The sequence below is a fragment of the Lontra canadensis genome, unplaced genomic scaffold (assembly GCF_010015895.1).
Source record: "Lontra canadensis isolate GAN:19392208 unplaced genomic scaffold, GSC_riverotter_1.0 scaffold18, whole genome shotgun sequence".
NCBI classification, from domain to species: Eukaryota; Metazoa; Chordata; class Mammalia; order Carnivora; family Mustelidae; genus Lontra; species Lontra canadensis.
Genome location: NW_022631012.1, coordinates 12439331 through 12461931, shown reverse-complemented (window position 1 = coordinate 12461931; position 22601 = coordinate 12439331). Strand labels below are relative to the sequence as shown.

The 22601-nt window shown below is 38.9% G+C and overlaps 1 protein-coding gene across 2 annotated transcripts in view; it reads left to right on the top strand.

Annotated features, from left to right (window-relative positions):
• Positions 1-6620: 6620 nt before the first annotated feature.
• Positions 6621-22601, top strand: part of CDK15 (cyclin dependent kinase 15) — an 80298-nt gene continuing 64317 nt past the window's right edge. For both annotated transcript variants that reach the window (XM_032860065.1, XM_032860066.1), the window contains exons 1-4: positions 6621-6800; positions 7526-7675; positions 7894-7988; positions 15119-15198. In XM_032860065.1, the coding sequence (XP_032715956.1) occupies positions 6672-6800; positions 7526-7675; positions 7894-7988; positions 15119-15198 (454 nt within the window). In that variant the 5' untranslated portion in view covers positions 6621-6671. The remainder of the gene's footprint in view (positions 6801-7525; positions 7676-7893; positions 7989-15118; positions 15199-22601) is intronic.

The following is a 22601-nucleotide window of genomic DNA, read 5'->3' as shown; positions in this document are numbered from 1 at the left end:
GGGGTGGGGGTGGGGCATGGAGGGCCAAAGGGAGGGAGAGAGAGAATCCCAAGCAGGCTCCGTGCCCTGCGTGGAGCCTGACATGGGGCTCAATCTCACGACCCTGAGATCATGACCTGAGCCAAAATCAGAAGTCCAGCACTTAACTGACTGAGCCATCCAGGTGCCCCTCTACTGCTTTCATTTGAAGCAAAGATGATGTCTTTCTCCTCCTGCTTCATGAACTAGAGTCACTTAGCTATTACTCGTTCATCCTGAATATAACAACTAATTTAAATTTGGGCCTAATAATTAATGAGGAATGCGATGAAACTGAGATTTTGTGCTCTTTGTGCAAATACTATTAGCAGTGTGTTCTCATTCAGTAAAACTTGGTAAATTTGGTCGTCTGGGTAACTTTATAAGATTTTCTATTTGCTAGTTTAGTAACCTTGAGAAAGTTATTTAAACTCTCTAAGACTCAGTTATTGCGTGATCAAGTGAGGATAATAATGGTACCTACTCACTGTTGTGGAGTTGGAGGATCAGCATGGGGTCTGGGACAGATGTGGTCGCCATTGCTATTATTATTTACGATTATTATTTCTGTACTTTTATGAAAGCCTCCCCTGCTTTGTTGGAAGTAGGCAGGAATGTAAACATATAAATAATCCAAATGTGTAGCTTTCAAGTGAATGTGGTTTTAAAAATATTGTTCTTTTTCTACTTTCTAGAAAATTCTTAAACACAAAAACGAACCTCCAGATAGCCATCATCGATCTTAAACAACCATCAGCATTTCACCAACTGTGGGTTTTTTTTATCCCCAACACTATTTTTCTGGAATATTTAGAACAAGGAAATTATGTCATTCTACCCATAAATACTTCAGCAGGCAACTGTAACTGTAGGATTGTTTTAAAAACATATTCACCACACAAAACTAAAAAAAATTCTTCTTAAGATTATCTAGTACCATATCTAAATTTCCATATTTGTTTCAGAAGTGTCCTTTCACAGTGGTTATCAGGGGCCGGGGGCAAAGGCAATGGGGAAATGTTTATCAAAGGCTGCAAAGTTTCAGATACCCAGGATGGGTAGGTTCTGGAAATCTCGTGTATGGCAGGATGGCTACAGTTAATAAGGCTGTACTGTGTACTTGAGATTTGATAAGAGAGTAGATTGTTTTTAAATTTTTTCCCTCCAGGAGAGACCTTAATTGTTCTTGCTAAAAAAAAAAAGAAAAAAGTTAACTATGGGTGGCAAGAAAGAGATGTTAATTAACTTGATTGTGGTGAACATTTCACAATGTATATACATCTGTACAAGGTGTTGCCTGGTACACCTTCTATATATGCAATTTTTATTTGTCAATTATACCTCAATCAAGCTGGCGAAGAAAGAAATGTCATTTTCTAGCTGATTTGTTCAAGTCAGGATCCAAACAAGGTCTGCACATTGCCTGTTTGTTGTGTCTCTTAAGACTTCATAATTCACTTTTTTGTATGCCTTTGATTTGTTAGAGAAATCAAGGTCTTTGTCCTTTCTGATTTGGCTATTTGCTTTGTGATGGTTTACTTAACTTCCCTGTCCCCTGTACTTCTTTCTTTTTTTTTTTTTTAAGATTTTATTTATTTATTTGACAGAGAGAGAGATCACAAGTAGGCAGAGAGGCAGGCAGAGAGAGAGGAGGAAGCAGGCTCCCTGCTGAGCAGAGAGCCCAATGCGGGCCTCGATCCCAGGACCCTGGGACCATGACCTGAGCTGAAGGCAGAGGCTTTAACCCACTGAGCCACCCAGGCACCCGTCCCCTGTACTTCTTATAATTTGGTTTTAGATCTTAGACACTTGATGAGATTCAGGTTAAATTTTTTTCTTTAGCCAAAAACACATCACAGATGATGCTGTATGCTTCCTGGTACTAATGTCTGGGTACCCCAAGTTTAGTAAAACTAAGACTGGTCATCGACCTCGGATGGTGTCAACCTGACCTTTCATTACAAAGTTCCTTATCAGTCTTTCACCTAATGATCTTAGCCTCCATTGATGATTGCTGCTTAGCTCTACTATTGAATAAGACTGAACTTCCTACTTTTATCATTTCTTCTTTATTTATTAGCTGGAATTCTTCTATAAGAAAGAATTTCCCCCTCACTAATTATCTGATAACCCTGGAAAAACAGTATGTATATAAAAGACAAAATATACTTGATTTTTCCCCTTTATTCATCAATATTCAGAGTCATGAACTGGTACACTAAGAAACCTCCAGGTGGCAACTTTGTTTAGATAAATTCACGGATTTTATGTAGTTCACATGTTTCAATCCCTTGAAGTTATTATTCTTTTTGATACTCACATTGTTCCATCTTAAACCAAATGGGAGTCCCTTCAAGTTGGCTCCTATATCCTTTTGACATGAACCCCTTTGGCATTAGATGAGCCTGGGACAGCTTTCTCTCTCTTTTTTTAAGTTTTTATTTAAGTTCCAGTTAGTTAACATACAGCGTGATATTAGTTTCAGGTGTACAATACAATGATTCAACACTTCCATACGTCACTAAGGGCTCGTCACAAGCGCACTCCTTAATCCCCATCATACATTTAACCCAACCCTCTGCCCACCTCTCTTCTGGTGACCATCAGTTTGAGAACATCTTTCTTGATAACTTCTTAGTAAGATTTCATGTTCTAGATATCTAGCCACCATTTCTCCATGGATGCTTGGTTCCTTTTAATGGAAACTGGTATTTAGGGATCACAAATTGATCACTAGTCATTACTGTTGGGCCATCGTTGTTTCTAGGTCTTTTGGCTGACAGAGATTTTTTTAGGAAAAAATCAGAAGTCTGTATCGGTATTTCCAAATCAAATTGAATTTGATTTTGGGCTGCCTGCCTAGCTTGGTCAGTAGAGCATGTGACTCTGAATCTTGAGGTTGTGAGTTCAAGCTCCACATTGGATAGAGATTACTTAAAAAGAAAAAAATCACATGACTTCTACCTGATTTGTTTAATATGATACTTATGCCTATTTTGTCTTATGCTGAAAATTTAGCTCTGATGACATTATCATAATTATTTATTTGTTTAATCCTAAAATACACCAATAACAGTTTCAAAGTAATAGCAGTAATATTAATAAAATTACTGACTACAATTTATTTCTCCTCATTCCTTTGTCTCAAAAACACACAAAAGCACTTTGCTTTCTCCACTTCACAATATATTTGATGATCACTGCCTGTCATTATGTAGAGCTCTCTCTTTTTTATAGCTGTATATTACTCCATTGTGTAGATGTTTATTTTTAATGTTTCTGACAAACATCACATTATTCGTCATGTTATTGTTTGTTGAATGCTTGTGATAATCTACATATTCTAGAACGGTTATAATTAAACCATAGTTACTAATAATCTGGCCAAATTTAGACAGAATGCAAATATTGGGAAAAGGGTAAATTCTCAACTAAATATAGTACTTCGAATTCCCAGCCAGTGAGAAAGCAAAAAGGACTCCAAAAATGTAGGGCAGAAGAATCAAGTCTGAAATTGTCTACAACCTATAATTTTACTGCCAGTTAAAAAATGGCTACGATTTGTCTTAACACAGATTCCCCAGAAATAGAGCCTGAAGCAAAAGCTTACATGCTAACACTGAATAATTTTGAGGGTGGGGAGTCATGTGCAATCCCAGGGAATTAGAAGCAAGGGGCAAAGGTAGCAAAGCAGTGAAGGAGGGAGATGCTAGTGCATGGAGCTGTTTCATCTGGTCTTACCTCCCAATAGTCATTGTTGGCATCATAATGGCGGAAGGCACTCCATGGGACTTCCTCCTTTCTTAATTGCGTTACCTGGCCCTGGCAGGCGGGTGGCTAGGCATGAAGGTCTCTCCTTGTCAGTGACTCTATGAGTGAGGGCTCTTTGGTGATGGGGGAGGTAGCAGTAACAGCAGCACACTTCAAGAGATAGAATGGGATGCCTGCGTAGCTCAGCCAGTTAAGCATCTGCCTTCAGCTCAGGTCATGATCTCAGAGTTCTGAGATCCAGACCCATATGCCTCTCCCTCTCTCTCTGCCTGCTCCTCCTGCTTGTGCTCTTTCTCTCTCTCTTAAAAAAAAAAAAAAAAAGAAAAGAAAAGAAAGACAACAGTGTAGTGGGCTTCTCCAGCCATGAAGCTGACCCAGCTGCTGAGATAGGTCGCCCCAACCCAGAGGGATGCAGAAACTGGGCCTGATTCACAATTCAAAATGAAACCCATTTGTGAAGAGCTCTGCATGTTGTAAGTGATGGATCATTAAATTCTACATCAGAAGCCAATATTACACTACATGTTAACTCACTGGAATGTAAATAAAAATTTGGAGGAAAAATATGAAATCATCTAAATCTTCTGTCCTTAGAAATATTTGATAACAAAATTTGTTTTGGGCAGAAAACTAGAAAACATCTCAAGAAGGCATCTAATATTTTTCCTTGACTTTAAATAAGACCATAAATTATCTTATTTTCGAAAATTCTGAAGTGGGGACACCTGGGTGGCTCAGTCCATTAAGCATCTGCCTTCGGCTCAGGTCAGGATCCCAGTGTCCTGGGATCGAGCCCCTCATCGGGCTCCCTGCTTGGTGCAGAGTCTGCTTCTCCCTCTCCTTCTGCCTCTCCCCCAGATTGTGCTATCTCTCTCTCTCTCTCTCAAAGAAATAAAACAAAAAATTTTAAAAAATCTTTAAAAAAGAAAAGAAAAGAAAATTCTGTAGCGTATTTCACAACTTCCTTGAGCAGCCCATCTAGTATCTGAACATAGCATTTTAAGCCTAAACATAATATTTTAAGCCTTAAGCATTAGACTATTCTCTTTAAGCAATTTGAGTCTTAGGTAAATAACCTCCTAGCAAATAAAAATGCTAGCCATTTAAAAAATCTGAAACCTATGATAATTAGAGAGTAATAAAGAAAAACTGTCTCAAACTTGGCCTGGGTACGATAAAATTCACAACCTCCTTGTAAGCAAAAATCAGCATTTCTCATAAAATGTATTATAATCAAATTATGACAAATTCTAATGGAATTAAGTATTCTGGGAAATTAACTTATTTCACTCTCTGTCAATTGTTGGTCAAAGATTTAAGAGCCTTTAAATAAATAGTTTCTTTATGTATAGTTTAACTCATCACTTTTTTTAAAAATTAAATGTCTCTGGGCGCCTGGGTGGCTCAGTTGGTTAAGCAACTGCCTTGGGCAACCGTCATGATCCCGGACTTCCATGATTGAGTCCCACATCGGGCTCCCAGCTCCTTGCGGAGTCTGCTTCTCCCTCTGACCTTCTCCTCTCTCATGCTCTCTCTCACTCATTCTCTCTCAAATAAATAAATAAAATCTTAGAAAAATTAAATGTCTCTAATTTGGGGCGCCTGGGTGGCTCAGTCAGTTAAGCGTCTGCCTTTGGCTCAGGTCATGATCTCAGGGTTGTGGGATCGAGCCCCCGTATCAGGTGTCCTGCTCAGTGGGGAGTCTTGCTTCTCCCTCTCCCTCTGCCGCTCCCCGTTTGTGCTCTCTCTCTCTCTGTCAAATAAGTAAATAAAATCTTAAAAAGAAAAATCTACAATTTAAGTGAATCTTTAAGTTGGCCTGTTTTACCATCTCTTCTCTTGTGGCAATTTTGAAATAAATCTTCAATCATACTCATCATTAAATTCTCTGAAAGGGTTTTTTTTTTTTTAACTATTGAGGTTCAGGTATCAAACATACAAAAATATTGTTGTAGTACTAGACATGATTAAACTTTTTCCCTCAATGATCCTGATTATGTGTGTGTGTATATTCTACATTCTGTCTCACTCTGGTTAGTACATTATAGTGACAATAATATTAGGAGTGTATGAGGAAAAAACATTTCTGCTCAAAGACTACAAAGTAAATCAAGTTAGTTCCTTGACATGTCATGCTATTAATTCAGTAACCATTAATTACATTTATGTGGCAAGAAGGGCCAGGGGAGTGGGAAGAAGAGAGGGAGAGAAGAAGATATTTCATGCAAACTCCTCTCTCCCCACCACTGGGTAACACCATTGTCTGTATAGTAAAAACAACACAGGTGCTCACCAGATCATTTTCGAATCAATGAATGAATGACTACCCCTGTGGGACTCTTAGATATTGTACACTATTGCTGGAAGCAAAGAGATGAAGATATCTTCCTATTCTGTGATTCTGTGGTTTCTTTGACTACTTAAAGTTGGCTAGGCTGCAAATTTATTTTAGTCTGAGAAGTAAAATGCTTTCAGTTGAAAGGCAGGGAGAAAATACTCTTCACTTTAGCTCCCAGGAAGCCTAATAAATATCATGATCATTTACATGGCTAAGCAACGTAAATTCACCAAAGCTGTGTATGGTAACAGCCCTAACTTGCGCCTGGAAGAAGGACTTGGTGCCAAAATTGATTGCAGCCGATATTAGCTGTCCTGTTTCCAGTTGCGCACAGAAGAATGCAGGCGGCCACCTTTCGGATGTAGCTTTTTGCCGTGATGGGGAAAAACTGCTGAAGTCATGAGGCTCCTCCACTCAGAGCCCTCATGTGAGTCATATGAAAGCTCCAGCCTTGCTGACCTCCGGCAAAAAGGGAGCGAAGGAGGACGGGAGAGGCAGAGGGGAGAGGTTCAAGTGCGGGTTTTCTCCTTGAACCTGGAAGATTATGGGTCAAGAGCTGTGTACAAAGACTCTCCAGCCTGGAGGCAGCTGCCATCGCTGTTGGGAGGGAGGCGATGCGCACAGCTGCCAGAGGACAGCGCCTGTGCCCGAGCCCGCGGAGGCTGCGATCGAGGTATCTGTCTCCCAGCAGCATCTTCCTCTGTTGATAAATGGAGGAATTCAGAGACTCCCTTTCTGAAGCAGGGTCAGATTTTTCTGCGGTGGGTCTAAACCAATAAAAGGAAAATCCTATTAAAGCCATAGAGAATTTATGGCCGTTGTTATCAAATTTGTGGATGTTCTTGTAAACCAACAGGGAAAAACAATCGTGTGCTTCGGGCCGCACAAAACTCAGCTGACTTGAAGTTGAGAAAGTAGTTATTCTCTTGTAATCTCTCAAGTATTAAATTACAGCGCTGAGCCTCAGAAAGCAAACTGCAGTATTGGTAGGCTATGGATTCAAAATCTTGATGATTAACTTATGGTTATTAGCAATGACACACGAGAAAAATCGTCCCCCCCAAAAAAGATAAATTAAGAGGACATGATGGGGAAAAAAAGGCGAGTTAAACAGAGAAAAATTGGAAACCGTCCATCAGAGAGATTTAGGTTAACTGAAGTGTTGAAGACATATTTTTAAGTGAAGAAAGAATGTAGAGTTTCTGCACTTGATATCATCATGGTCTTTTTTAAGGATCTGGCTTTCAGGAAAAGACTTGCTTTTGGGGGGGGGGCGGTGTAGGAGGCTTAGAAAACATCTGAAGAGTGACAATCAGACAAATGAAGAAAAAATAGGTTTTGTCAGCCACTGAGTCTTGACTGCATACATTTTATTCCTGTACTTTCCTTTTTCTCCAGCTGACAGACCTAAAAGAAGCATCATGTTCCATGACTTCATTTCACCCCAGGGGATTTCGGGCTGTCCGTGCCCGGAAGTTCCAGAGTAAAAGGCCACGGAGTAACAGTGATTCTTTTCAGGAAGAGGATCTGAGGCAGGGTTTTCAGTGGGTGAGTCAACAGCTGATGCAGATGAAGAATTAATATGTGTTTGTCTAGGGAGGTCGACCCCCCTCCCCGGGCAGTTACGGAGAGGGTCTTTCCAAGTATACTCTGGCAGTGCTGTCTAATTTCTCTGGGGGGTGGGGGGTGGGGAAAGTGAACCTTAAAATAAAAAGGGCTCTTTCTTTCTCTCCCACCTCTCACCCCTCCCCATTCTGCCCAAGCAGAAGAAGAGCCTCCCTTTTGGGGCAGCATCATCTTACCTGAACTTGGAGAAGCTGGGTGAAGGTTCTTATGCTACAGTTTACAAGGGGATTAGCAGGTGAGTGACTCATGCTGGGATAGACTCTGCAGATGAGCTCCCGCCCCTCTCATTGGAAATTATAGAGCTGGGGGACACAGGGTCGAAGTTCGGGACCCATGTAAGATACCATAGTGAACAGGGAGAGACATGATGACTTAAGGAAACTTGTAAGAAAAATGAACTTCTCTTGCCCTCATTAAAATCAGCCCCCTGAGATGTTTATCAGCTTCTCTCTTCTACTCGATTCGAAGGAGAGTCTTTCTATTATGGACCCAAGGAACAAGCACTGCTCTTCCCAAGGGCAGTCTCTCAAGGGTTTTCTTATCTCTCCCTAAGGCACCATGACAGAGGTTTGCAATGGCAGCCCTACGTTTGCTCCTTCCTTCTTGCTTTACCTTCCTAGAGGAAACTGAAGTTGGTGTCTACGAAGTATGATAAATGCAGAAAAGGATTAGTTCTGGGGTTTGTACACTTGCAAAATACACAAAATGGCTGCAGAATAAAAATGATGCTAATCTAGAAGGCTCAGGCCCATTTTGGTCAGCAAAGTTTGTTAAATATACGTGAAAGATTCATGAACGTCATTGCTTTTTTAGTCAAGGTGGGTAAGTCAGAGGTCTGATTTTTTTTTTTTAATTTATGTTACTCCAGTGGAGAAAAATAATGACTCAATAATATTTAAACATTCATCTTAAAAATATAATATAAATAGTGCAAGACTATTATTCTAGTAATCAGGTTATTATTTTTACACGCTGAAACAGGATTTTAGGGAAATATTTAAAATATATTGTTTAATTGAATTCCATAGATTATCTTAGAAACTAAGAATATAAAATATGTCTTTCAAGAGACTCGCCTGAGTAATAGGATAAAAAATACATTAGAAATACTTGTTTAGGGGCACCTGGGTGGCTCAGTCAGTGAAGCATCTGCCTTCAGCTCAGGTCGTGATCTCAGGGTCCTGGGATCGAGCCCCGCATCGGGCTCTCTGCTCAGCAGGGAGCCTGCTTCCCTCTCTCTCTCTCTCTGCCTACTTGTGATCTCTCTCTGTCAAATAAATAAATAAAATCTTTAAAAAAAAAAAAAAAGAAAAGTGTCCAATATTCTAAAAGACAAAAGCAAGTTACAGAATAATATATACCCTATACTCTCAATTAGGAAAAAAAAAACACTCTGATGTACTATGCATGTATAAATTTATCTGCGCTTAGAGGAGTCTGGAAAAATGCACAAGAGATTGTGAAATGTAGTTACTTCTAGTGGTTGAAACTGTGGTGGAGAAAGAGATTACTCAGATTTTTCCCTTTATTCCTTACCACAAAAGCATTACATTTATCACTTAAAAATAAGTTTTAAAATATCATAGCGATAGATGCCAAATAAATTCAACATCAGTTAGTTACTAGTTTGTTTGTTTTTTTAAAAGATTTTATTTATTTATCCGACAGAGAGAGATCACAAGTAGGCAGAGAGGCAGGTAGAGAGAGAGGAGGAAGCAGGCTCCCTGCCGAGCAGAGAGCCCGACTCGAGGCTCAATCCCAGGACCCTGGGATCATGACCTGAGCAGAAGGCAGAGGCTTTAACTCACTGAGCCACCCAGGTGTCCCCAGTTACTAGTTTTTAAAACTCTGAGCAAAATAGGAATAGAATGATAATTCCTCATTTTGATATAGAATATTTCAAATCATCGATCACATACCTTTTTTGTTAAATGCTAGAGACATCCCCATTAAGTTAGAGAGAGGGTGAGACTGCTCATTATCCTTTACTGTTAAAGATTATCATAAGTATTCTATTCAATGCAATGGCAGAAAAAAAGAAGACTGAATATAATTTTTGTAGAATACAGAACTGTCTACCTAAAAAACCCAAGGGAATCACCCAAGAAACCAATAGAAGCAGGAAGCAAGAACAGTAAGGTGATCAGTTACCAAATCAAAATACACTTATCAAAAGCCATCTTATTTATTAGCAATAACCATTTAATAGAAAATATAGAAAGGGAAGTGACTCTTAAAATATCAACAAAAGGGGCGCCTGGGTGGCTCAGTGGGTTAAGCCTCTGCCTTCAGCTCAGGTCATGGTCTCAGGGTCCTGGGATCGAGCCTCGCATCGGGCTCTCTGCTCGGCAGGGAGCCTGCTTCCTCCTTTCTCTCTGCCTGCCTCTCTGCGTGCTTGTGATCTCTCTCTGTCAAATAAATAAAATCTTAAAAAAATATATCAACAAAAAAATCTTTAGTATCCAAAAATGGGCAAAGATTTAGTAAGGGACATTAGACCTGAGAAAGAGCCAGGAACCTTTATTCTACATTTATTAAGCACCTACTATGTGCCAGACACTGTTTCAGCCAACAAATGGTCATTGGAGAACAAAGGAGACCAAATACTCTTTTGGAGGGTACATACTGGTCAGGGTAAGATAGGCAATAAACAAATTAACGAAAGACTGAGTCTGTCAAAGAGTGAAAAGTGCTTTGGAAAAAAATAAAACAGTGAAGGGTTAGGGGTCCCAGAGTGAGGTGGGAGATGATTATTTTAAATAGTAGTATGAGAAGGGAACACTTGAAAACAGACTCTGACAAAGATGAGGCATGAGCCATGTACATGAGCAGTGGGAGAGATCCTCAGGCAGAGGGAATAGCAAGCAACAAATTCCAGAGGCAGGAACAGGCAGGACATTGGAGGGAAGGGGGGAAAGAGATGAGGACAAGGAACAGGTGCAATTGTAGTCTACCAGGTGTATAAGGTCTTATGGATTATTCCAGAGACTATAGTAAGTACAGAATATCTGGGTTAGAAAATTTAATACTACAAAGGTGTCAGTGATTCTTTAATTTCAAGTTTTAATATAAATATGTTAAAAAGCTACGATAACAGTGGAGTATAAGAAAAGTGTAGTATAAGAAAAGACAGATCAAAGAAATAAATATTTCTAAAGTCCAGAACAGTCACGGACCCAGTATCAGTGAGATCTAATATATACATGATCATGGTAACTTGTCAAATCATCAGGGAAAAGAAAACAGTCCAATAATGAAGCTGGGATGGTCGTTACTAACTTGGAAAAGGTAAATACACAATATGAATTCCTAGTAAATTAAAGAGATAAATGAAAAAGAAAAGATAAGAACTAGGGGAATAGGTAAAGAAATTCTGTGTAATCTTTGGGCTAGAAAGATCTATCTACACATCATACTGAAGTCGGAGCCCTTTAGAGAAGAGCGGAAGTGTCCATGGTGCCTCAATTACCCATGTATGTCCTAGGGAGCCCTAGTTCTGAGAGCCCTTAGTAGATGTTTCATTGAAACACTTACTATTGTCAAATCTTTGCAGGGAAACCTAAAACAAAATAAAAAATGTGATTCTTTATTACAAGTACTCTCAGCATCTTTAAAATGTTCATGTATTCCATGACTGTCTAAGAAAGATTAAGAAAATTTGTAAAGTATAAAGCATTTTCTAAACATGTTTGACCAAAAAATTGGTTTGGAGGGGGATGGGAAGAATGTCACAGAGGTAAGCCCTGAGTAAAACATTTTGGAAAATACTGGACTTCACAAAAGTTTTAAAGCTCAAAATTTTATTGACATGTGAAAGCAGACAAAATAAACTGGTGAAAAGTATATGCAAAAAATATCAATTAAAAATGGGCAAATAGGCAAATCACGAAAGAATAGAAAAGACCAATAAACTTAAGAAAACTCAGGTCCACGATTAGTTAAAGAAATAGAAATTAAAATGTGATAATCCTTTTCAGGCAAATTAAATAGACATTAAAAAATGAAGATAGATGTATGACCCTCCAAAAAACAAACCCCATATTTATGGGGATATGTCAAAGGGACACAGGAGCCAACTGAAAGGGCTCCCAAAAGATAAAGCTGGAACAATGTGAGCAACATAATAAACTAATATTGGATTATAACCCAGGGTGTAAAAGAAATATCTATGAGTCTACACTGCTATGAATAAATGACTCAGTAAATTAATAAATGGGAGAGAAGAGAAAATGTCCTGTGCAGAAGAATTTCAAATAATTTATGTAAGTAACTGAAGTCAAGTGTGGGTTAGTCATAGCGACATTCTTCCAAAAGTACACTGTGGATAAGGAGTGGGGGAAGAATAACCAGTGAAGAAACCTGACAGACACTACCTCACTGATTAAGGTCACTGTCAAAAGCCATGAATTCTGATGACAGTATGTACCCTTAACCATCTTCATGATAGTTTCCTGTGTCTGTCTCAAATTCTGACATGGTAATATGATGTGATGAAAATGGCACTTTACCTTCTCAAAATCCATAACCCCAATCTAATCATAAGAAAAACATCAGAAATATCCCAGTAGAGAGGTAGCCTCCAAAATTCTTTACCAGTACTCCTCAAGAACGGTCAAGGTCATCAAAAACTAGGAAAGTCTGGGAATACGTCACAACCGAGAGGCGCCTAAAGAGACATGACAACTATATGTAATGTGGCATCTTAGATGGGATCCTGAAACAGAGAAAGGACATTAGGTAAAAACTAAAGAAATCCTGATGTCATACTGCAATATACAAATGTATCAAAACAACACATTGTACACCATGGACCTCCAAATGCTATCTGTTGATTATATCTCAACTTCCAAAAAGACTAAGATAAATTAATTGAGTTCATAAATGTATACATATTTATTGTGACATCTATTTTAAGAGATAAAAAGAAAACATTTTGAAATCAAGTTGGAAAACCATAGGAAACTTATAACTGCTGTAGAAAAGAAAAAAAAGGAATATGTAACAGCAAATTCATTTTTTTTAAAGATTTTATTCATTGATTTGACAGAGAGAGATCACAAGTAGACAGAGAGGCAGGCAGAGAGAGAGAGAGAGAGAGAGAGGGAAGCAGGCTCCCCGCTGAGCAGAGAGCCCGATGCGGGACTCGATCCCAGGACCCTGAGATCATGACCTGAGCCAAAGGCAGTGGCTTAACCCACTGAGCCACCCAGGCGCCCCGCAAATTCATTTTTTAAAAAAATTTTTTTAAGATTTTATTTTTGTTTATATGACAGAAAGAGAGATCGCCAAGTAGGCAGAGAGACAGGCAGAGAGAGAAGGGGAAGCAGGCTCCTCGCTGAGAAGAAAGCCCGATGTGGGGCTCGATCCCAGGACCCTGAGATCATGACCTGAGCCAAAGGCAGACGCCCAACCCACTGAGCCACCCAGGTGCCCCACAAATTCATTTTTAAAACTTAAAAATCCTCCATAATCCATCACTCTAGTACGGCAATTGCATAGGCACACAAATTATTTAAAGTCATAAACATGGTGTGCTTGCTATTTTGTATTCTATTGTTCATTTTATCATGAATATTTTCTCTTTCTACCTGTCTCTGGACTTAAGCTATTGTCATGAATTCAAAGTATTCTATCCTGTTGATGTACCACACATTTTTATGTTGTTCTAATGTTGGATATTTCAGCTATTTCTACTTTGTTCTATTATAACACGGTTGAGAATATCTTACATGCATTTGGAAATTTAAAAATCATTATTAAATAAGTTTATTGGGAAAAATCCTTGAGTCTGGTACTTTTATGACTTTTCCTGTGTTACTATCATGTTGCACTACCCCCAAATTTTACCAATGTACAACGCAACCCACAATAAGAAATACATTCTTACTGCAAAAAACTAAAGAATTCTTAATAAACTATAAGCTTTAGTTAATAATACTGTATCCATATTGGCTCATTAATTATAACAAATGTATCATACTAATATATTAACAGTAGGGTAAACTGGATGAGGGATATATGAGAGCTCTCTGTGTGATCATCTCAATTTTTCTTTAAATCTAAAACTGCTCTAAAAAATGAAAAGACACAGGAAAATAAAATGCCTGCCCAGTGTTGGCAAGAAAGTGCTGGAATGGCCACTCACATGACCAGTCAGCGTTGTAATCATTCTGTGGCATAGTTTGGGAACATGTGTTCAAAACAATAAAAATGTACACGCAGCATACTCTGACTTAGCAATTCCAACTCTACCCTAAGGAAAGAATAGGGGCTGTGTGAAAAGATTGAGCTACAAACATGACTGTGACTGTATATTTTATAATGGCCCAAAGAAACAATTTGAAAGCATTTGGAAGCAGCTAAGCATAAACATACTGTAGTAGTATATTTATATGATGAAATATTATCTCATTACATACCACACTTGACAAGAATGAATAAAAGAAAAATTAGATGGAGGAAAAGCAGGTTATTAATAATATGATGTGAATCCCACTGGATTAAAAATCATATATTTAGGGGCGCCTGGGTGGCTCAGTCGGTTGGGCGTTCAGCTCAGGTCATGATCCCAGGGTCTTGGATTCCAGCCCCACGTCGGTCTGGGAGTCTGCTTCTCCCTCTCCTTCTGTGCTCTCTCTCAAAAAAAAAATAAATAAAATCTTTAAGAAAAACAACGTATTTATCCTCGTAGGAAAATCTTGGTTCTCCAAGACTTCACTTACATCAGGGAACAAAATGATGAATAAGAGGAGAAAGGAAGAGAGAGAGAGAACTACTGGTGGGGCTGGGCAGATCAGGTGCACCTAGGAGATGGTTGTAAGAATTTGGCTTTCCTTCAGAGTGAAAAGTGAAGATAACCGTGGGTTTTAAGCAGACAAGTGGTTTGTTCTGACTTTTCCTTAAAAAGGATGCCCTGGGCTCCTCTATTGAGAGTACACAGTAGAGGTAGAGACAGACATACAAGTAGGGAAACTGTTAGGAAGTCACTAGAACAATTTAGGTGGAAAATAAGGGTGGCTTAAAGTGCACAAAGAGAAATGAAATGAACAAGATACATGGAAATACTACGAGGAAGGATTTGGTTGGGGAGAGGGGGCCAGGGTTCTGTGCTTTTCGGTATTTGCCGAAGTTTCTATAATGAGCCTCTACCACTTTGGTAAAAAGAAAAAAAAATTTTGGTATACTTACATATGGCTTTTTAAAACTGTTTATTTTGAGAACATTGTGGATGCACATGCTGGAATGTATTTGGAAGGAAAGGTACTTTTGTTACACTGTCCTTGGTACAAACTGTTGCTACGAACTGCTATGAACCATCTCAATAAATGTGTGCCCTTCCCCCCTCACCCCACCCCACTCTTCTAGGATAAATGGACAACTAGTGGCTCTAAAAGTCATCAGTATGAATGCGGAGGAAGGAGTCCCGTTTACAGCTATTCGGGAAGGTAAGAACCAAGAGATCTGTTTTACAAGTCCTCAATTTGGTTAAAAAAAAAAAAAAGTCCATTGAGCCTATCCATTCAGCATCTGGCTTTTGATATTTCTAGAAGTAATATTATAATTGCAATTGTATTCTTCCTAATTGTTTTTGGAATATATTTATACTCTCATTTTATTATTTACTCTCGAAGAAATTAAGATTCAAAATGATTATATTAGTTGCCCAAGACTATGAACTCAATGTGTATTCACTTAAATACCCTCTACATGTTGGGTCCCATGCTAAAGCACCAAGGCTACGTCTATGTAACCCTGACAAGTCTATGTAGAAGAGGAAAAATAATGCAAGCACACAAATTCTCAATAAATAATTAACCTGGAAATCATAAGTTGTTTAGATAGCATTTGAGAAACTCTTCGGGAAGGTGTGAATTTTTATTGTCTCTATATGTTCTCTGTACCTTGGGCAGTACAGCAAGTAGGTGAGGCATCTGGTGTCAGATTGACTTGGGTTTGAATCCTAAATCCACCAGTTACTATGGTGTGAATGTGGGTAGATTGATTAGTTGACCTGTTTTAGACCCCATTTATTGTAGAAAGAGGATAAGAGTACCTCTTTTATTGAGTTGTAAGGAGAACATGCATCTGAAAGCCCTTATCACGTTTACAGAGTTCCACAAATAGTGGCTATTACTATTCCATTCTTGTTCCTTTCTTTTAGGGATGTCTTGTTCACTATCAGGATAACTAATAATTTATAATATAAAAATCAAGAAGTGGGCACCTGGGTGGCTCAATCAGTTAAGCATCTGGCTCTTGTTTTTGGCTCGGGTCTTAATCTCAGGGTTGTTTGTTCAAGCCCCATGTTTAACAAAAAAAAATCAAGAAGACAATATAGTGAAAATAAATAATTAAAATACAATTTATTAACCTTTTACATGAACCATTGAAAATAAAATGATGAGGGGTGCCTGGGTGGCTCAGTGGGTTGAAGCCTCTGCCTTCGGCTCAGGTCATGATCCCAGAGTCCTGGGATCGAGCCCCGAGTCTGGCTCTCTGCTCAGCAGGGAGCCTGCTTCCCCCCCACCCCGCCCATCTCTCTCTGCCTGCCTCTCTGCTTACTTGTGATCTCTCTCTGTCAAATAAATAAATGAAATCTTAAAAAAAAAAAAAAAAAAAGATGAAAGGTTTTTTATCCTTTTTAACCAAAAAAAAAAAAAAAAAAAAAAAGTCAAACAAACAAACCATCAAAGCCAGAAATGGCTCTTCCCTTTCATTTTCTCCTCTTTTAACTACTTTATCTTCCCCTCTTTTTGGATCACACACTATTTGCACAACATATTGGTGGGCCTTGTGAAGGATGAGAAGAAAAAGCCCTGATCTTTGTGTCATTTTCAGTTTTAACAGAACAGATGATTCAAGTTACAAGTGTTGTAATGGAGGTTAAAAAAAGACGTAAACGAAGACGAGAACCAGCGAGTCTCGGTGTGGCTAATGGAGTCAGATTCTGAACTGAACAAGGAAGGATGGGTTATGCAAACAGGCATGGAAAAAGCAATTTAGAAAATGAGTTTATAACTGAATTTGATGCCATTTTCAAAACCCTTTTAGAGCCCCTGGGAAATACATCATCTTGAATTCGAGTAGAGGGACCAAATGACTGTCAGGTTAGACAGAAATTCATCCCGGTAGGATCAGGGGCATTCTGGAGGAAAGCAAGATTTTAAGTGTTTAATGTAATAGAAGCTGCATTTACTAATGTACTTATTAGTGGTCCCCATGAAAGTAGGATCAGATTTAGAAAGAGATGTGTGGCTAGGTTGAATGGTATTTCTGAACATAATAGAAATCCCCAGGTCACCAATATAATAGGAGAGCCTCTGGCCCAGCTTCCCTGCATTTTCATGGTGTTGCCTTTGTGCGTTCAGGTTTGCCTATTACTTCGGGCCTGCCTCGCTCAGATTGTACCCACGGCCAAGTTTTTCAGGTTGACATTTGACTCAGCAATGAAAATTTTTTGCCAGTTTTGCTAACAGATGGCTCTCAGCGTGGTTCAGAAAAGCTGGATCTGTATTGTTCTTCATGGTAGATGTTTCTTTTATCACATATTTACGGAGGAATTGCCTCTCCCTCCCAGGTGTTTGCAATTACATTTAGTATTCAACTGTGGACTTCCTGTGTTTGTTTTACGGACTTACCTTACTGAACGCTTTGCTTGTATAATATGAAAAACCGCAAGAGGATTTTTGACACTTTGGAGGCTGTTAGGCACCCATTTCCCAACAATGAGTGTTTCTTTTTCCGTCACCAAAAAAGCTGGGAGCCCTTATTGGAGAAGCCCTCTCCCCTCCAGAAGAGAGGAGGCCTCATTTGAAAACTCTGGCACTGTCCCATTTTTCCTGTAAGAACTTTAAGGATGTGAGACCAGGGAGACAGGAGGTTAAATGAGAAGGGATGGAAGGCAAAGTAAGAACAGCTGGAGTTCATTAGTTAAAATCCAGGGTCACTAGCTAAAAAGGCAACCGAAAGCCACATGCAGAAAAACTGAACAAGTAATGCAGATTTTTTTTTTTTTTTTAAGAAAAGCCTTGAAGCAGGAATTACTTTTCCTGAACAGTTTGGCTGCTCTGATGGGATATCAGCCAAAGATTTACTGAGTAGGATTTTAATACATGGATGGTCTCTCTCTAAGTAGGATACATACGGTGGTTCATTAATCTGGTCATTTGGAGAACTATTTGATCTTAACATGCAATATGATGAAATTAGCAAAAGTATGAGCAACACTAAGGGGAATATATCTTATTACACGTGCCAGATTCTTTTCATGTGTTACCTCTTTCACTTTTAATAACCTCTGGACATAGATGCTACTATTATTCCAACGGATTGCCACAATTCAAACCAAATCTCTCCGATTCAAAAATCTATACACTCTCTATGAATAGTCTACAGATAATCTATGAATATTTATTGAGCACCTACTATGGCTAGGCACTCGATGTCTGCTAGATACACTAAGACAGGTTCCCTGCCCTCATTCTTTTGCTAATTAAAAAGATTAACTGCCTTCATAACAACCTGAAAAAAATCTTCCGAAATTGGCTTTAGGACTATATTTTAACTGTTTATTTTTACAATTAGGAAAAAATATTTTCATTTGAACAGGTGGATATTTTAAGCTTTTAGGTAAGAATACATTCCCTCATTTTCCAAAACTGTGTATCATTACCTTATCTTAATAATGTGCATTATTTTAAATATCTTCCAAAAAAATAGAAACTTTTGGTTCAAAGCCAGGACTTTCAGGCCCTTAGCAGCATTTATTTAGGAAGTAATCATATAACTAAATTTTTTTGAAGACTAGGCATTTGACATAATCTTTTCTCTTCTACCCCCCCATTGTCTTTTTTTTGTTGTTTAAATACTTACATCAACTCTAGGAGGTAAAACATGTTATTTTTGCTGTGCAGATGAAGGAATCAGCCTCAGAGAGGTTGGGTAACTTGTCTGAGGCCTCAGAACCAGTAATCAGAATAGTTAGTTACTAGAATCCATTCTGTTCTCATCCTACTTTATTAGGATAAATCTAGAAATCTATAACTCAATCACTGCTCTTTTAGCAAAAGTAAAAATAACAGTAGAAATCTGTTTTTATGATACACTTTGTATAAATGGTGAACAAAATGCAGAAGAAATATTTTAAAGAAAATAATGTTGTAGGTTTGTCAATTCCAACTCTGTCATGTACTTTATAGCCCCAGTAATTGCAGTGTTTAAATTAGAAACAGTCTTAGCTGAGGATCTTTTAAGATCATTCTCTAATAGAAAACATTACAAAGTAATTATTCCCAGTCCATATATGAGAAAACTGAGCCAAAAATAGACCTAGAAACCTCCCCAAGGTCATACAATGAGGTAGAGGATGCGATAAGAACGCTGACTTGCCTGTTACTACAAATAGACTTCAGGAGGCCTGGTTGACAAGAAGTCCTCCATTGAATGCAGTCAGATCACATCACAGACATAGCACATTTTCGTATGCATCGTTGTATTTTTATAAAACAAACCAATGTCAGGATGACGATAGGGGATCTGATGACAATTGTACAGAAATCAGATAACTACTTATCCCCCATTTATCCTAACACTTAACATTATCTAGATTTCTTTTCTTGGAATGAATAACTTGACTCGTTTGCTTGATTTGTGACACCCGGGCCAGAAGAAATGTAACATCAAGAACAACACACTCTTTTTAATTCAAGGCCCAGTGGAGGTTGGGGGTGGAAGTTGCCACCATTTTTAACTGCTACATAAACTCAATTACAACAGTTTGGTCTTCAGTAATTTACAAGCACTGGCTGAGTACCACATGCCAGATCTATGCTAGCTGCTAGAGATGCAAAGACAGGGACAGGGAGGGTCCATACTTTCAAAAGCTTACAGCCAGCCCTGCCATTCACTACATGCAGCTGTGCCATAGGCCTTCCAGAGCCATTCTTGCTCTTTCTTGTCCTCCTCATCCTTTACATAAACTAAAACAGAACACAGTAGAGTAACATTCAAACATCATGACCCATCGCACTTGGAAAGCATCAGTTTTCCTAAAATTTCACTAAGCCACAAACCCCAGTGAAATTTAACAAAACCAAAAAACTAAATATTCCCAGATCATTGCAAGATGAAAGTAATTTTTAAAATTATTAAGTAACTTACATATATGAGAAGCAAATTAAATGCCATTTCATGTTCAACCAGTAGGTCCTGCTACATTGGGACATTTAAGATAAAGAAAGAAATACTTGGCATTTTTAAAATGAGCTGAATAATGTTCTGTTGTGAGCTGAGCTTTGGGATTAAGTTGGTTTCTTCAGATTTTTCTCTTTGGCTTTCTGAGTGTTCTCATTCCAAGTTATTAAATGCAGAATTCCTACAACAGTGCCTGGCGTGCGGTAAATGCCTAATGAGTTTCACCATTGCCATTATCACCGCCATGATCACCATAGTATTTTGGAAGCACTCAAAGAAATTCCATTGTGATCCCACTTGTCTGGAGCTTTGGAGACTCCCCAATTTATCTGTGCATCTTTTCTTTGAAGAAAAGCAAAAATAGGTATACTTAGAACATGTGAATTATAAAGACAATAATCTTACAGGAAGCAGAATGTTTTGATTTTAGGGTCTTTCCCCTTCTCAGTCAGCTTTTGTATCCTTCAGCTTGTTAGTCTGCAGAACATACTATAGCCTAGTGTTTATGAGGCAGCCTTGAAATGAGAAGAAAGACCTTTTCATCTTGGCATCAAGACCCACACATCTGAGGCTGAAAGCATTTGAGATCCCTTTGGTAGATGGACCTGGTGATAAACCATTACCATGAGATAAATGCTTTAAACACCATCTACTCTTTCATGTAAATTTCCCATTATTACTCATCCCAAGTCACGGTTTCCATATAAGTATTTAGGTAGTTATGGAGTGTTCAAAAAGCACTCATAGGCATGGCCATAACACTCACAACGTTTATAACATAATGAGGAAGACAATGAAAAGAAAGCGTCCCTCACAGAAACACCCTATGCCAACCAGTTATAGGTATAGAAATGATATTAGGTAATTAGTGACACTATGTAAAATTCTACATCCCTAGAGATGTAGCAATAAGCAAAAAAGGCAGAAATCTCTGCTTCCAGGGGAGTTTATGTTCTTAAAGGTGGAGATAGAATATTAACAAATAAATATATACGATGTTAGAGGTAATAAGTGGTAAGTGCTACGGGGAAGAATAAAAACAGGGCCCAGGGACAGAGAATCATTAGTGTAGGTCGGGGGTGAGGGAGCTTCTATTTCATTGAGAAGGGTCATGGAAGCCCGGACTTCACATGTGTGTGGTTTGAATAGAGACCTGAAGGAAGTGAGGGAGAAAACATGCAGGGAATGAGATAAGAGGGCTATAGGCAGAGACAAAGACAAGTGCAAGACTCAGGGAGGAGTTCTGTTTGGAAGTGTCCAAGGAAGAGCTATGGGGTCCTCGTGCTAGAGCCAAGTGAGCAAGGAATGGAGTGTGAGTTGATGAGGGCAAAAGGAGGTAATGTGGACTCAACAGGCCACTGTGAGTCCTTTGGATCTTACTCTGAGTGAGATGAGAGACCACTGGAGAGTTTGGAAGCAAGAGAGACTTCCAACTGAGGAGATCCCAGTGGCTGGCTGATCTGTGCCCAACAGACCACAGGAAGGGAGAGAGGATGCAGGGAGAGAAACCAGCTAGAAGGGATGTGCGCTAATTCCGTCAAGATAGGATGATGGCTTGGCCCTGGCTGGTAGCAGAGAAATGGCAAGAAAGGAAGGATTCTGGACATGTTTTGAATGTATTGCCAACAGATTTGTTGAATTGGATTAAGTGTGAGAAAAAGAGTTGAGAGAAGTTTAAAAAGGTTTCTGCAAAGAAATTGTGAATTGAAGATAAGTCTAGTAATATAAATATAAGCGCACAATAGAGGAATGGTAAAACTGATACTTTTCCTACCCCCGTAAAATAGAGATTACCAAGAAAACTATGTAAAATATTTATACCCACTGTTAGCAGAGAGCCTCATCCTAAGGAGATGTTGTTCCTTGAGCTTTTTGGCAAATGATAGTATGAAGCCATCATGGTTAAGAAAACATGCCACCAAGATTTTAAAAATAAGCATCACAAGGGGCGGCTGAGTGGCTCAGTCAGTTAAGGGTCTGACTCAGTTTTGGCTCCCATCATGATCTCAGGGTGGTGAGATCGAGCCCCACTTCTGGCTATGCGATCAGCAGGGGGGGAGGGTCTGCTTGAGGTTTTCTCTCTCTCTCCCTCTCCTTCTGTCCCTACCCCGCCAACTCTCTCTCAAATACATAAATAAATCTTTAAAAGAAAAAACCTAGGCGTCATGAGTTTTAGTAATATCAAATTTAAGTGAGAATAAAATTATATTGGGGTGCCTGGGTGGCTCAGTGTGTTAAAGCCTCTGCCTTCAGCTCAGGTCATGATCCCAGGGTCCTGGGATGGAGCCCCACATCGGGCTCTCTGCTCAGCAGGGAGCCTGCTTCCCCCTCTCTCTCTCTGCCTGCCTCTCTGTCTACTTGTGATCTCTGTCTGTCAAATAAATAAATAAAATCTTTTTTTTTAAAAGAATAAAATTATATTAAAAATAAAACATCTTAATAATATTCTTAGCAATTATAGCTTTACCATATCCTTTAAAATCTAGTTTGGGTGTGTGCTTTGTAATGCATGCATGTGTGTGTGTGCCTGTGTCTCTTTGTACAGGGAGAGAAAATGAACGTAATTCATAAATAAAAATATACACAAAACACAGCATTCTCAACTGATGGTCAGACGTCATTATTATAAATATGGAAGGTGCTGAAAACTCTAGCA